Raw genomic sequence first — 13,298 nt, 5'->3', positions numbered from 1 at the left:
ATAGCAGCAATGTTCCAACATCTAGTGGAAAGCCTTCCCAGAAGAGTGGAGGCTGTTATAGCAGCAATGTTCCGAAATCTAGTGGAAAGCCTTCCCAGAAGAGTGGACGCTGTTATAGCAGCAATGTTCCGACATCTAGTGGAAAGCCTTCCCAGAAGAGTGGAGGCTGTTATAGCAGCAATGTTCTAACATCTAGTGGAAAGCCTTCCCAGAAGAGTGGAGGCTGTTATAGCAGCAATGTTCCGACATCTAGTGGAAAGCCTTCCCAGAAGAGTGGAGGCTGTTATAGCAGCAATGTTCCGACATCTAGTGGAAAGCATTCCCAGAAGAGTGGAGGCTGTTATAGCAGCAATGTTCCGACATCTAGTGGAAAGCCTTCCCAGAAGAGTGGAGGCTGTTATAGCAGCAATGTTCCAACATCTAGTGGAAAGCATTCCCAGAAGAGTGGAGGCTGTTATAGCAGCAATGTTCCAACATCTAGTGGAAAGCCTTCCCAGAAGAGTGGAGGCTGTTATAGCAGCAATGTTCCAACATCTAGTGGAAAGCCTTCCCAGAAGAGTGGAGGCTGTTATAGCAGCAATGTTCCAACATCTAGTGGAAAGCATTCCCAGAAGAGTGGAGGCTTTTATAGCAGCAATGTCCCAACATCTAGTGGAAAGCCTTCCCAGAAGAGTGAAGGCTGTTATAGCAGCAATGTTCCGACATCTAGTGGAAAGCATTCCCAGAAGAGTGAAGGCTGTTATAGCAGCAATGTTCCGACATCTAGTGGAAAGCCTTCCCAGAAGAGTGAAGGCTGTTATAGCAGCAATGTTCCGACATCTAGTGGAAAGCCTTCCCAGAAGAGTGGAGGCTGTTATAGCAGCAATGTTCCAACATCTAGTGGAAAGCATTCCCAGAAGAGTGAAGGCTGTTATAGCAGTAATGTTCCAACATCTAGTGGAAACCCTTCCCAGGAGAGTGGAGGCTGTTATAGCAGCAATGTTCCAACATCTAGTGGAAAGCCTTCCCAGAAGAGTGGAGGCTGTTATAGCAGCAATGTTCCAACATCTAGTGGAAAGCCTTCCCAGAAGAGTGGAGGCTGTTATAGCAGCAATGTCCCAACATCTAGTGGAAAGCATTCCCAGAAGAGTGGAGGCTGTTGTAGCAAAGGGGGACCATCTCCATATTTACACCCATGATTTTGGAATGAGATGTTGGAAATTTGGTAGTGCACAGTGTGATGCTCAACTACTGTATGACTCCTCCAACAAGGTTGAAGGCTGCAATTCATTTTATGATACCAGAAAATACCTCAAAGACATTTTGCAAACATTTTCCAAATTGGATGCTGAGCCAAAACAACGTTGATCCTGTTTGTTCATCAGACGAAGACAGGGAGAGGGAGAGTTTACCCCGAACACCAACTAATATGATTTTCATCCTAGGCAGTTTTTGAGGATATTTAGTTTCCTTTCGACACTTACTCGCCATACTTTGTTACTGTCTCAGTGACACTTAAAGTTAAACTGTTCATGTGTAATGTTCTTTTAATTGTGTAATGAAACTGTAATTACTTTTGGGAGAAAAAAAAAACCATTTTACTAGCGTGTTGTTCCATAATACTTTGGTAATTGAATGAGAACCTGTAACACAAGACGAACAGACGGATTTAAAATGTCTTATTCCTTGTAGTAACTCCACTACATTTACATTTTTACATTTAAGTCATTTAGCAGACGCTCTTATCCAAAGCGACTTACAAATTACTATGTCATTATAAAAGACATTTCCAAAAGTAAACAACAAATATCGTATATTATAATGTAATAATCACTAAGTTAATGCACAAGAGCCTGTTGTCGAGTGTTTCAATAGTACTCTCACTCATTGTGAAAATATGTGTAAGTGGTGATTCCATATCCCTCGTGTTATTTCATTATACGCTAGATTAAAATTCATATCTAAGAGACCCTCCCAACCATGTGCTAATCATATATTTAGACTAATTCAACTGGTTTTGGTTCATAATAACTTAAATTATTCAATAACTTAAAATCGGATTTAGTTTTCTGAGTTGTATTCAAACCGCTTTCAAATCTGATTTGGTTTTCTGAGACCTGTATTTGAATATCAAAGAAAGAAACGAGTTGCCTTTTCATTTTAAATCTATATAAACTATATTTGACTATCTCAAGTATTTGAAAAGTTTGCTATTTTCATATAAACTAACAGAAAACAACTAGTTTCTGCCCAGATCCTGCTGTTGTGTCCTTGAGCAAGGCACTGAATCCCTAAAGGCACTGAACCCCTGCTCCAGGGGTGCCATGGTCTAGCTGCCCTCTGCTACAACCTCTGTGTGTCTTTCCTAAGGGTTAAATCATGATCCACACTTACATTGGATGTTTGTGTACATTGGACAAATAGTCCAATCGTCTACCTGGTTGGGTGGGCGGGCAGCAGGTTTGTCCTGGTGGTTGGCCAGTATGAGGAAGGGTAGGGTGCAGAGCTGGGGGTGCTGCAGGGCAGAGTGGAGCTCGTTGCGGGCCGACTCCAACTCCTCGTCTGAAGAAGCGCTGTCCAATACGAATACCACACCCTGAGAACCCTGGTAGTACCGAGACCAGTACTTCTTAATGTTCTCCGCTCCTGGAGGAAGACGAGAAGAAAAAACAGCTGTCGTTACCTTCATCATCTCTTCCAAACTGAGTAATGAAAATATATTCAACAACTCTTGGTAAAAATAAATGCTATTGTTAAAAAACACTCCAGTAAATCAGGACCGATTGAGTTACAGACACAGTATCCTATAATATACCCTGTATATACTGTATATACTGTACAATACTGTAAATACAGCGTCATAAATTAACAGTATAAAATATACCTTAATATATACTATATATACAGCATAATAAATTAACAGTATTACACGTACTGTAATATATACTATATAACACGTTATCTATAAAAAGTATACTATATACTGTAATATAAAGGTGAAAATATATAGTATATATATTAAGTAGTCAAAGTGGCCTGAAGTTATTGCATATAAGAAGTTTTCTGAAGTAAGAGGTCTTCTGCCAAAGCTTGATTTTGTGAATATATGGATAAAAACAGCCAACGCTGTACCAACAACACATTTATGTTTTCTGAAACCTGGCTCAAAAAATTATATTACAGACAAAAAATATTGTCATAAATGGTAAGAATGTTTTTGGTACAGATGGTCAATCGAAGGGTGGTGGTGTTGCTGTTTACGTAAAAGACAAGTTCTCAGCGGTCGTTCTCACTTCTGTTACTAAACCCGTAGAATATCTGTCTTTAACCCTAAACCTCGGCTCATCTTTAAATAGTGTTGTATCTTGTTGTTATTGACCTCCATATGCTACTGTTGGCTCTCTGCTACTGTTGGATTGTATTTTCAAATTGTTATCACAAAATGTCAACTCTGAGTTTGTCCTGATGGGTGATCTGAATCAGGATTGGTTAACATCTCGCTCTGATCATCTCTAAATGCTGTTTAATACCTGTAATCTCACTCAGATTGTCAACAGTGTAACGAGGTTGAATATAAAATATCCTCTGAAATCCTCTTTGATTGATTTGATCTTACCCAATACTCCTCATCGTTGTAATGCTTCGGGTATTTTTTGCAAATGACATAAATTATCACTGTGCTATTGACTGTGTCAGAGATGGTAATATTGCTAAGAAATGTCCACGTGTTATTAGGAAAAGAAACTGGAAGCGGTTTGATATTCAAGGTTTTTTACATGATGTATCTAGTATTGAATGGAATAGAATGGAATGAATCCCTGATGATGAACTAGCCTTTTCTTACTTCCACAACACATTCCAGGATGTACGGTCCCTTTAAGGCCCCTTTTAAAAAGCTTCAGGATTAAGGACAGAGAGAAGCCTTGGTTTACTAAGGAACTTAGTAAAGGAACAAAATGCTATGTGGGCTAAAGCAAGAGGGACTGGTTTGGCAGATGATTGGATGGCTTTTAAACATCTTTGAATATATGGGTGTGGCTATGATCCGTAAAATGAAAGCAGACCACTACCTGAAATCTTCTTCAGACAATTTAAATAATCCATCCAAAGTTTGTCAAGTAGTGAAGGGTTTGGAGTACAAAAAAGATACACAGCTTCCCAAACAATTGTTGGTCGACACACAGACAGTAACTGAGAGAACCTCCATTCTGAAAGCCTTGAACCAGCATTTTTTTTAGATGCAGGCAGTTTATTTGAAAAGGTTAAAGGCATAATTGAGCCCCCTATAAATGTACCTGACACCCCTGTGCTCTCCTTCACCAGGTTCTCCTCTTCATCCTTCTCTGTTTCAGAAGTGTGTAAATGTACCTGACACCCCTGTGCTCTCCTTCACCAGGTTCTCCTCTTCATCCCTCTCTGTTTCAGAAGTGTGTAAATGTACCTGACACCCCTGTCCTCTCCTTCACCAGGTTCTCCTCTTCATCCCTCTCTGTTTCAGAAGTGTGTAAATGTACCTGACACCCCTGTGCTCTCCTTCACCAGGTTCTCCTCTTCATCCCTCTCTGTTTCAGAAGTGTGTAAATGTACCTGACACCCCTGTGCTCTCCTTCACCAGGTTCTCCTCTTCATCCTTCTCTGTTTCAGAAGTGTGTAAATGTACCTGACACCCCTGTGCTCTCCTTCACCAGGTTCTCCTCTTCATCCTTCTCTGTTTCAGAAGTGTGTAAATGTACCTGACACCCCTGTGCTCTCCTTCACCAGGTTCTCCTCTTCACCCTTCTCTGTTTCAGAAGTGTGTAAATGTACCTGACACCCCTGTGCTCTCCTTCACCAGGTTCTCCTCTTCACCCTTCTCTGTTTCAGAAGTGTGTAAATGTACCTGACACCCCTGTGCTCTCCTTCACCAGGTTCTCCTTTACTCCTTCTCTGTTTCAGAAGTGTGTAAATGTACCTGACACCCCTGTGCTCTCCTTCACCAGGTTCTCCTTTACTCCTTCTCTGTTTCAGAAGTGTGTAAATGTACCTGACACCCCTGTGCACTCCTTCACCAGGTTCTCCTCTTCATCCCTCTCTGTTTCAGAAGTGTGTAAATGTACCTGACACCCCTGTGCTCTCCTTCACCAGGTTCTCCTTCTCATCCCTCTCTGTTTCAGAAGTGTGTAAATGTACCTGACACCCCTGTGCTCTCCTTCACCAGGTTCTCCTCTTCATCCTTCTCTGTTTCAGAAGTGTGTAAATGTACCTGACACCCCTGTGCTCTCCTTCACCAGGTTCTCCTCTTCATCCCTCTGTTTCAGAAGTGTGTAAATGTACCTGACACCCCTGTGCTCTCCTTCACCAGGTTCTCCTTCTCATCCCTCTCTGTTTCAGAAGTGTGTAAATGTACCTGACACCCCTGTGCTCTCCTTCACCAGGTTCTCCTCTTCATCCCTCTCTGTTTCAGAAGTGTGTAAATGTACCTGACACCCCTGTGCTCTCCTTCACCAGGTTCTCCTCTACTCCTTCTCTGTTTCAGAAGTGTGTAAATGTACCTGACACCCCTGTGCTCTCCTTCACCAGGTTCTCCTCTTCATCCCTCTCTGTTTCAGAAGTGTGTAAATGTACCTGACACCCCTGTCCTCTCCTTCACCAGGTTCTCCTCTTCATCCCTCTCTGTTTCAGAAGTGTGTAAATGTACCTGACACCCCTGTGCTCTCCTTCACCAGGTTCTCCTCTTCATCCTTCTCTGTTTCAGAAGTGTGTAAATGTACCTGACACCCCTGTGCTCTCCTTCACCAGGTTCTCCTCTTCATCCCTCTCTGTTTCAGAAGTGTGTAAATGTACCTGACACCCCTGTGCTCTCCTTCACCAGGTTCTCCTCTTCATCCCTCTCTGTTTCAGAAGTGTGTAAATGTACCTGACACCCCTGTCCTCTCCTTCACCAGGTTCTCCTTCTCATCCCTCTCTGTTTCAGAAGTGTGTAAATGTACCTGACACCCCTGTGCTCTCCTTCACCAGGTTCTCCTTTACTCCTTCTCTGTTTCAGAAGTGTGTAAATGTACCAGACACCCCTGTGCTCTCCTTCACCAGGTTCTCCTCTTCATCCTTCTCTGTTTCAGAAGTGTGTAAATGTACCTGACACCCCTGTGCTCTCCTTCACCAGGTTCTCCTCTTCATCCTTCTCTGTTTCAGAAGTGTGTAAATGTACCTGACACCCCTGTGCTCTCCTTCACCAGGTTCTCCTCTTCATCCTTCTCTGTTTCAGAAGTGTGTAAATGTACCTGACACCCCTGTGCTCTCCTTCACCAGGTTCTCCTCTTCATCCCTCTCTGTTTCAGAAGTGTGTAAATGTACCTGACACCCCTGTGCTCTCCTTCACCAGGTTCTCCTCTTCATCCTTCTCTGTTTCAGAAGTGTGTAAATGTACCTGACACCCCTGTGCTCTCCTTCACCAGGTTCTCCTTTACTCCTTCTCTGTTTCAGAAGTGTGTAAATGTACCTGACACCCCTGTGCTCTCCTTCACCAGGTTCTCCTCTTCCTCCTTCTCTGTTTCAGAAGTGTGTAAATGTACCTGACACCCCTGTGCTCTCCTTCACCAGGTTCTCCTCTTCATCCCTCTCTGTTTCAGAAGTGTGTAAATGTACCTGACACCCCTGTGCTCTCCTTCACCAGGTTCTCCTCTTCATCCTTCTCTGTTTCAGAAGTGTGTAAATGTACCTGACACCCCTGTGCTCTCCTTCACCAGGTTCTCCTTTACTCCTTCTCTGTTTCAGAAGTGTGTAAATGTACCTGACACCCCTGTCCTCTCCTTCACCAGGTTCTCCTCTTCATCCCTCTCTGTTTCAGAAGTGTGTAAATGTACCTGACACCCCTGTGCTCTCCTTCACCAGGTTCTCCTTTAATCCTTCTCTGTTTCAGAAGTGTGTAAATGTACCAGACACCCCTGTGCTCTCCTTCACCAGGTTCTCCTTTAATCCTTCTCTGTTTCAGAAGTGTGTAAATGTACCAGACACCCCTGTGCTCTCCTTCACCAGGTTCTCCTTTAATCCTTCTCTGTTTCAGAAGTGTGTAAATGTACCTGACACCCCTGTGCTCTCCTTCACCAGGTTCTCCTCTTCATCCCTCTCTGTTTCAGAAGTGTGTAAATGTACCTGACACCCCTGTGCTCTCCTTCACCAGGTTCTCCTCTTCATCCCTCTCTGTTTCAGAAGTGTGTAAATGTACCTGACACCCCTGTGCTCTCCTTCACCAGGTTCTCCTTTAATCCTTCTCTGTTTCAGAAGTGTGTAAATGTACCTGACACCCCTGTGCTCTCCTTCACCAGGTTCTCCTCTTCATCCCTCTCTGTTTCAGAAGTGTGTATATGTACCTGACACCCCTGTGCTCTCCTTCACCAGGTTCTCCTTTAATCCTTCTCTGTTTCAGAAGTGTGTAAATGTACCTGACACCCCTGTGCTCTCCTTCACCAGGTTCTCCTCTTCATCCCTCTCTGTTTCAGAAGTGTGTAAATGTACCTGACACCCCTGTGCTCTCCTTCACCAGGTTCTCCTCTTCATCCCTCTCTGTTTCAGAAGTGTGTAAATGTACCCGACACCCCTGTGCTCTCCTTCACCAGGTTCTCCTCTTCATCCCTCTCTGTTTCAGAAGTGTGTAAATGTACCTGACACCCCTGTGCTCTCCTTCACCAGGTTCTCCTCTTCATCCCTCTCTGTTTCAGAAGTGTGTAAATGTACCTGACACCCCTGTGCTCTCCTTCACCAGGTTCTCCTCTTCATCCCTCTCTGTTTCAGAAGTGTGTAAATGTACCTGACACCCCTGTGCTCTCCTTCACCAGGTTCTCCTCTTCAACCTTCTCTGTTTCAGAAGTGTGTAAATGTACCTGACACCCCTGTGCTCTCCTTCACCAGGTTCTCCTTTAATCCTTCTCTGTTTCAGAAGTGTGTAAATGTACCAGACACCCCTGTGCTCTCCTTCACCAGGTTCTCCTTTAATCCTTCTCTGTTTCAGAAGTGTGTAAATGTACCTGACACCCCTGTGCTCTCCTTCACCAGGTTCTCCTCTTCATCCCTCTCTGTTTCAGAAGTGTGTAAATGTACCCGACACCCCTGTGCTCTCCTTCACCAGGTTCTCCTCTTCACCCTTCTCTGTTTCAGAAGTGTGTAAATGTACCTGACACCCCTGTGCTCTCCTTCACCAGGTTCTCCTCTTCATCCCTCTCTGTTTCAGAAGTGTGTAAATGTACCAGACACCCCTGTGCTCTCCTTCACCAGGTTCTCCTCTTCATCCCTCTCTGTTTCAGAAGTGTGTAAATGTACCAGACACCCCTGTGCTCTCCTTCACCAGGTTCTCCTCTTCATCCTTCTCTGTTTCAGAAGTGTGTAAATGTACCTGACACCCCTGTGCTCTCCTTCACCAGGTTCTCCTCTTCATCCCTCTCTGTTTCAGAAGTGTGTAAATGTACCTGACACCCCTGTGCTCTCCTTCACCAGGTTCTCCTCTTCATCCCTCTCTGTTTCAGAAGTGTGTAAATGTACCTGACACCCCTGTGCTCTCCTTCACCAGGTTCTCCTCTTCATCCCTCTCTGTTTCAGAAGTGTGTAAATGTACCTGACACCCCTGTGTTCTCCTTCACCAGGTTCTCCTTCTCATCCCTCTCTGTTTCAGAAGTGTGTAAATGTACCTGACACCCCTGTGCTCTCCTTCACCAGGTTCTCCTTCTCATCCCTCTCTGTTTCAGAAGTGTGTAAATGTACCTGACACCCCTGTGCTCTCCTTCACCAGGTTCTCCTCTTCATCCTTCTCTGTTTCAGAAGTGTGTAAATGTACCTGACACCCCTGTGCTCTCCTTCACCAGGTTCTCCTCTTCATCCCTCTCTGTTTCAGAAGTGTGTAAATGTACCTGACACCCCTGTGCTCTCCTTCACCAGGTTCTCCTTCTCATCCCTCTCTGTTTCAGAAGTGTGTAAATGTACCTGACACCCCTGTGCTCTCCTTCACCAGGTTCTCCTCTTCATCCCTCTCTGTTTCAGAAGTGTGTAAATGTACCTGACACCCCTGTGCTCTCCTTCACCAGGTTCTCCTCTTCATCCCTCTCTGTTTCAGAAGTGTGTAAATGTACCTGACACCCCTGTGCTCTCCTTCACCAGGTTCTCCTTTAATCCTTCTCTGTTTCAGAAGTGTGTAAATGTACCTGACACCCCTGTCCTCTCCTTCACCAGGTTCTCCTCTTCATCCCTCTCTGTTTCAGAAGTGTGTAAATGTACCTGACACCCCTGTCCTCTCCTTCACCAGGTTCTCCTCTTCATCCCTCTCTGTTTCAGAAGTGTGTAAATGTACCTGACACCCCTGTGCTCTCCTTCACCAGGTTCTCCTCTTCATCCCTCTCTGTTTCAGAAGTGTGTAATGTACCTGACAACACTGTGCTCTCCTTCACCAGGTTCTCCTCTTCATCCCTCTCTGTTTCAGAAGTGTGTAAATGTACCTGACACCCCTGTGCTCTCCTTCACCAGGTTCTCCTTTTATCCTTCTCTGTTTCAGAAGTGTGTAAATGTACCTGACACCCCTGTGCTCTCCTTCACCAGGTTCTCCTCTTCATCCCTCTCTGTTTCAGAAGTGTGTAATGTACCTGACACCCCTGTCCTCTCCTTCACCAGGTTCTCCTCTTCATCCTTCTCTGTTTCAGAAGTGCGTATATGTCACACCTTGATCGGTTCCACCTGTCCTTGTGATCGTCTCCACCCCCTCCAGGTCATATTTTCCCCAGTGTATTTATCCCTGTGTTTCCTGTATCTCTGTCCCGGTGTATTTATCCCTGTGTTTCCTGTCTCTCTGTCCTGGTGTATTTATCCCTGTGTTTCCTGTCTCTCTGTATCGGTGTATTTATCCCTGTGTTTCCTGTCTCTCTGTACCAGTGTATTTATCCCTGTGTTTCCTGTCTCTCTGTCCCAGTGTATTTATCCCTGTGTTTCCTGTCTCTCTGTCCCAGTGTATTTATCCCTGTGTTTCCTGTCTCTCTGTACCGGTGTATTTATCCCTGTGTTTCCTGTCTCTCTGTACCAGTGTATTTATCCCTGTGTTTCCTGTCTCTCTGTCCCAGTGTATTTATCCCTGTGTTCCCTGTCTCTCTGTACCAGTGTATTTATCCCTGTGTTTCCTGTCTCTCTTTCCCAGTGTATTTATCCCTGTGTTCCCTGTCTCTCTGTACCAGTGTATTTATCCCTGTGTTTCCTGTCTCTCTGTGTCAGTTCATCTTCTATGTTCAAGTCAGCTAGCGTGTTTTTTCCCATTCTCCTGCTTTTCTATTCTCTTCTACGAGTCCTCCCGGTTTTGACCTTTGCCTGTTTTTTCTGGACTCCATTCCCACCTGCCTGACCATTCTGCCTGCCCTGACCTCGAGCCTGCCTGACCATTCTGCCTGCCCTGACCTCGAGCCTGCCTGACCATTCTGCCTGCCCTGACCTCGAGCCTGCCTGACCATTCTGCCTGCCCTGACCTCGAGCCTGCCTGACCATTCTGCCTGCCCTGACCTCGAGCCTGCCTGACCATTCTGCCTGCCCTGACCTCGAGCCTGCCTGACCATTATGCCAGAATTACATCAAAACCCCCTTAGTGTGGCAGACTACGTTGTTGATTTTCGCACGTTGGCCGCCGAGAGTGCCTGGTATTCGGAGTCCCTATTCGATACTTTTCTTCGCGGATTATCTGAGGTGGTCAAAGATGAGCCGGTGGACCTCAACTCCCTCAGCGCACTCACCATTAGAATTGATGGACGCTTAAGGGAAGGCATGAGTGAGGGGAGGTCACACTCGTTCATCCGCAGTGGCTCGCTCGCCTTTAAAGGAATCCGGAAGATCCCGAAGGCAGTTTTTCCCGAGAGGATCCAAAGCCACCCGAGTTCTCTTGTGAATCATCAATGAGTTGGATACTCCTGAGCCTTTGCAATTGGGAAGAGCTCGGTTATCGGTTGGGGAACGCTCACGTAGGCTGCGTTCTAACTGTTGTCTGTACTGTAGAGGGGCAGGACATTATATAGCTACCTGCCCTGTTAAGAAACCCTTGTCTCTGGTGGGTACAAGTACTTTGGTGAGCCAGACTGGGAGTTCCCTAATTCCCATCACCCGCACACCTTTCTTTGTGCTTGTGCTGTAGGGAGACCAATCTAAGTCTCCCGAGTGCTCATTGACTCTGGGGCTGATGAAAGTTTTATGGATGCTACTATTGCTTCTGAGCTTGGTATTCCCACTCTACTTCTCTCGGTTCCCATGGATGCCAGGGCACTGGACGGCCGCTCAATAGGTGGAGTCAACCATAGTACTGTGTCGGTTCATGTACAGGCTTCAGGTAACCACAGTGAGACCATACAGTTCCTCCTTATTGCATCTCCCCAACAGTTCCTGTTGTTTTGAGATTATTCTGGCTCCAAAAACACAACCCTGTTATTGACTGGACCACGGGCACCGGGTTGGAGCCCATTTTTGCCATTCCCACTTTCTTAAAGCAGCACAGCCGTCCCCGAAACGTCTTCCTCAGGACGTTAGCAAGGCTTTGGCTCTGCCATTCCCACTATATTCAAGCAGCACAGCCGTCCCCGAAACGTCTTGCTCAGGACGTTAGCAAGCCTTTGGATGTTTTTGCCATTACCACTGAATACCATGACCTCCTTGAAGTTTTCAGTAAGGCACTTGCTACTTCTCTTCCCCCTCACCGTCATTTTAATTGTGCAATTGATCTTCTCTCAGGCACCACACCACCTCGGGGTCGGCTATATTCTCTATCCGGGCCGGAGACCACGGAGGCTATGGAGGATAACATAGAGGACTCTCTGGCTACTGGGGTCGTCTGTCCGTCTGCATCTCCTGCCGGCGCAGGGTTTTTCTTTGTGGAGAAAGACAAGATCCTGCGTCCGTGCATTGACAACCGGGGACTGAACATTACTGTTAAAAATCATTACCCCCTGCCACTCCTTTCCTCGGCTTTTGAACCCCTCCAGGGGGCCACCATTTTTTCCAAGCTGGACCTTCGGAATGCCTACCACCTGGTTCGGATACGCGAAGGGGAAGAGTGGAAGACAACCTTCAACACTGCCAGTGGACATTATGAGTACCAGGTCATGCCGTTTGGACTCACCAACGCCCCACTGTCTTCCAGGTTTTTGGTAAACGATGTTCTCCGGGACATGCTGAACCGTTTGTGTTCGTCTGCCTTGATGACATCCTGTTTTTTTCTCGCTCTGCCCAAGAACATGTTCTTCATGTCAGGCAGGTCCTTCAGTGCCTCCTGGAGAACCAATTGTTTGTGAAAGCCGAGAAGTGTGAGTTCAACTGCTCTACATTCGCCTTTCTCGGATATGTCATCGCTGAGGGTAATGTCCAGATGGATCCTGGAAAGGTGAAAGCAGTGGTGAATTGACCTCAACCTACGTCTAGGGTGCAGTTGCAACATTTCCTAGGTTTTGCAAACTTCTACCGACGTTTCATTTGGGGTTACAGCACCCTGACGGCCCCCCTTTCGGCACTCACCTCCCCCTAAGTACTGTTCTGTTCACATGGTCTCCAGCTGTCGAAAAAGCCTTTGTGGACCTGAAGCATTAGTTCACAACAGGACCCATCCTCATCCATCTGGAATCGTCTCGTCAATTTGTAGTTTGTAATTTGCTTCTGATGTTGGAGTGGGGGCCATCCTGTCTAAGCGATCTGCCTGGGACCAAAAGCTTCATCCCTGTGCCTCTTCCTGTCCCTTAATCCTTAATCCTGCTGAGAGGAACAACAACGTAGGCAACTGAGAACTCCTGGCGGTCAAGATGGCGCTGGAAGAGTGGAGCCACTGGCTGAAAGGAGCAGAACAGCCATTCTTGGTCTGGACCGACCATAAAAATGTGGAGCGTCTTAACTCCAGGCAGGCCCGGTGGGCTCTCTTGTTTACTACATTCAACTTCACCATTTCCTACCGCCCAGGGTCCAAAAATGTGAAGCCTTACGCCTTCTCCTGCCTATACAGTTCCTCTGCCACAACCTCGACCTCCAAAACTCATGCCTTGCTGCCACAGTGGGTTGGCGCATTGGTTCGCAAGGCACATCGCTCCCAGCCTGGACCTGAAGTGGGCCCTGCTAACTGGCTGTTTGTCCCTAACTCAGTCCGGTCACCGGACCTGGAATGGGCTCATTCTTCAAAGCTCAGCTGTCATCCAGGTTCCCGCCGTACCCTATTCCTCCAACAACGTTTCAATGCTTGCTTCGAGGTAAGCATGAGAGCATCAGCTGTTTGGACAAATGTGTGATCACGCTCTCCGCAGCCGATGTGAGTAAGACCTTTAAACTGGTCAACATTCACAAATTGCACT

The 13,298-nt window shown here is 46.2% G+C and overlaps 1 protein-coding gene across 1 annotated transcript in view; it reads right to left on the bottom strand.

Moving 5' to 3' along the window:
- Nucleotides 1-2,330: 2,330 nt before the first annotated feature.
- The window catches only part of LOC127911845 (ADP-ribosylation factor-like protein 15), a 174,542-nt gene continuing 163,574 nt past the window's right edge, over nucleotides 2,331-13,298 (bottom strand). The window contains exon 4 of the mRNA XM_052479729.1: nucleotides 2,331-2,625. Coding sequence (XP_052335689.1) covers nucleotides 2,357-2,625 — 269 coding nt within the window. The 3' untranslated portion in view covers nucleotides 2,331-2,356. The remainder of the gene's footprint in view (nucleotides 2,626-13,298) is intronic.

This window comes from Oncorhynchus keta, chromosome 25 (assembly GCF_023373465.1).
Source record: "Oncorhynchus keta strain PuntledgeMale-10-30-2019 chromosome 25, Oket_V2, whole genome shotgun sequence".
NCBI lineage: Eukaryota > Metazoa > Chordata > Actinopteri > Salmoniformes > Salmonidae > Oncorhynchus > Oncorhynchus keta.
The sequence above is the reverse complement of the archived record's forward strand: the minus strand, read 5'-3'. Positions and strand labels throughout refer to the sequence as shown.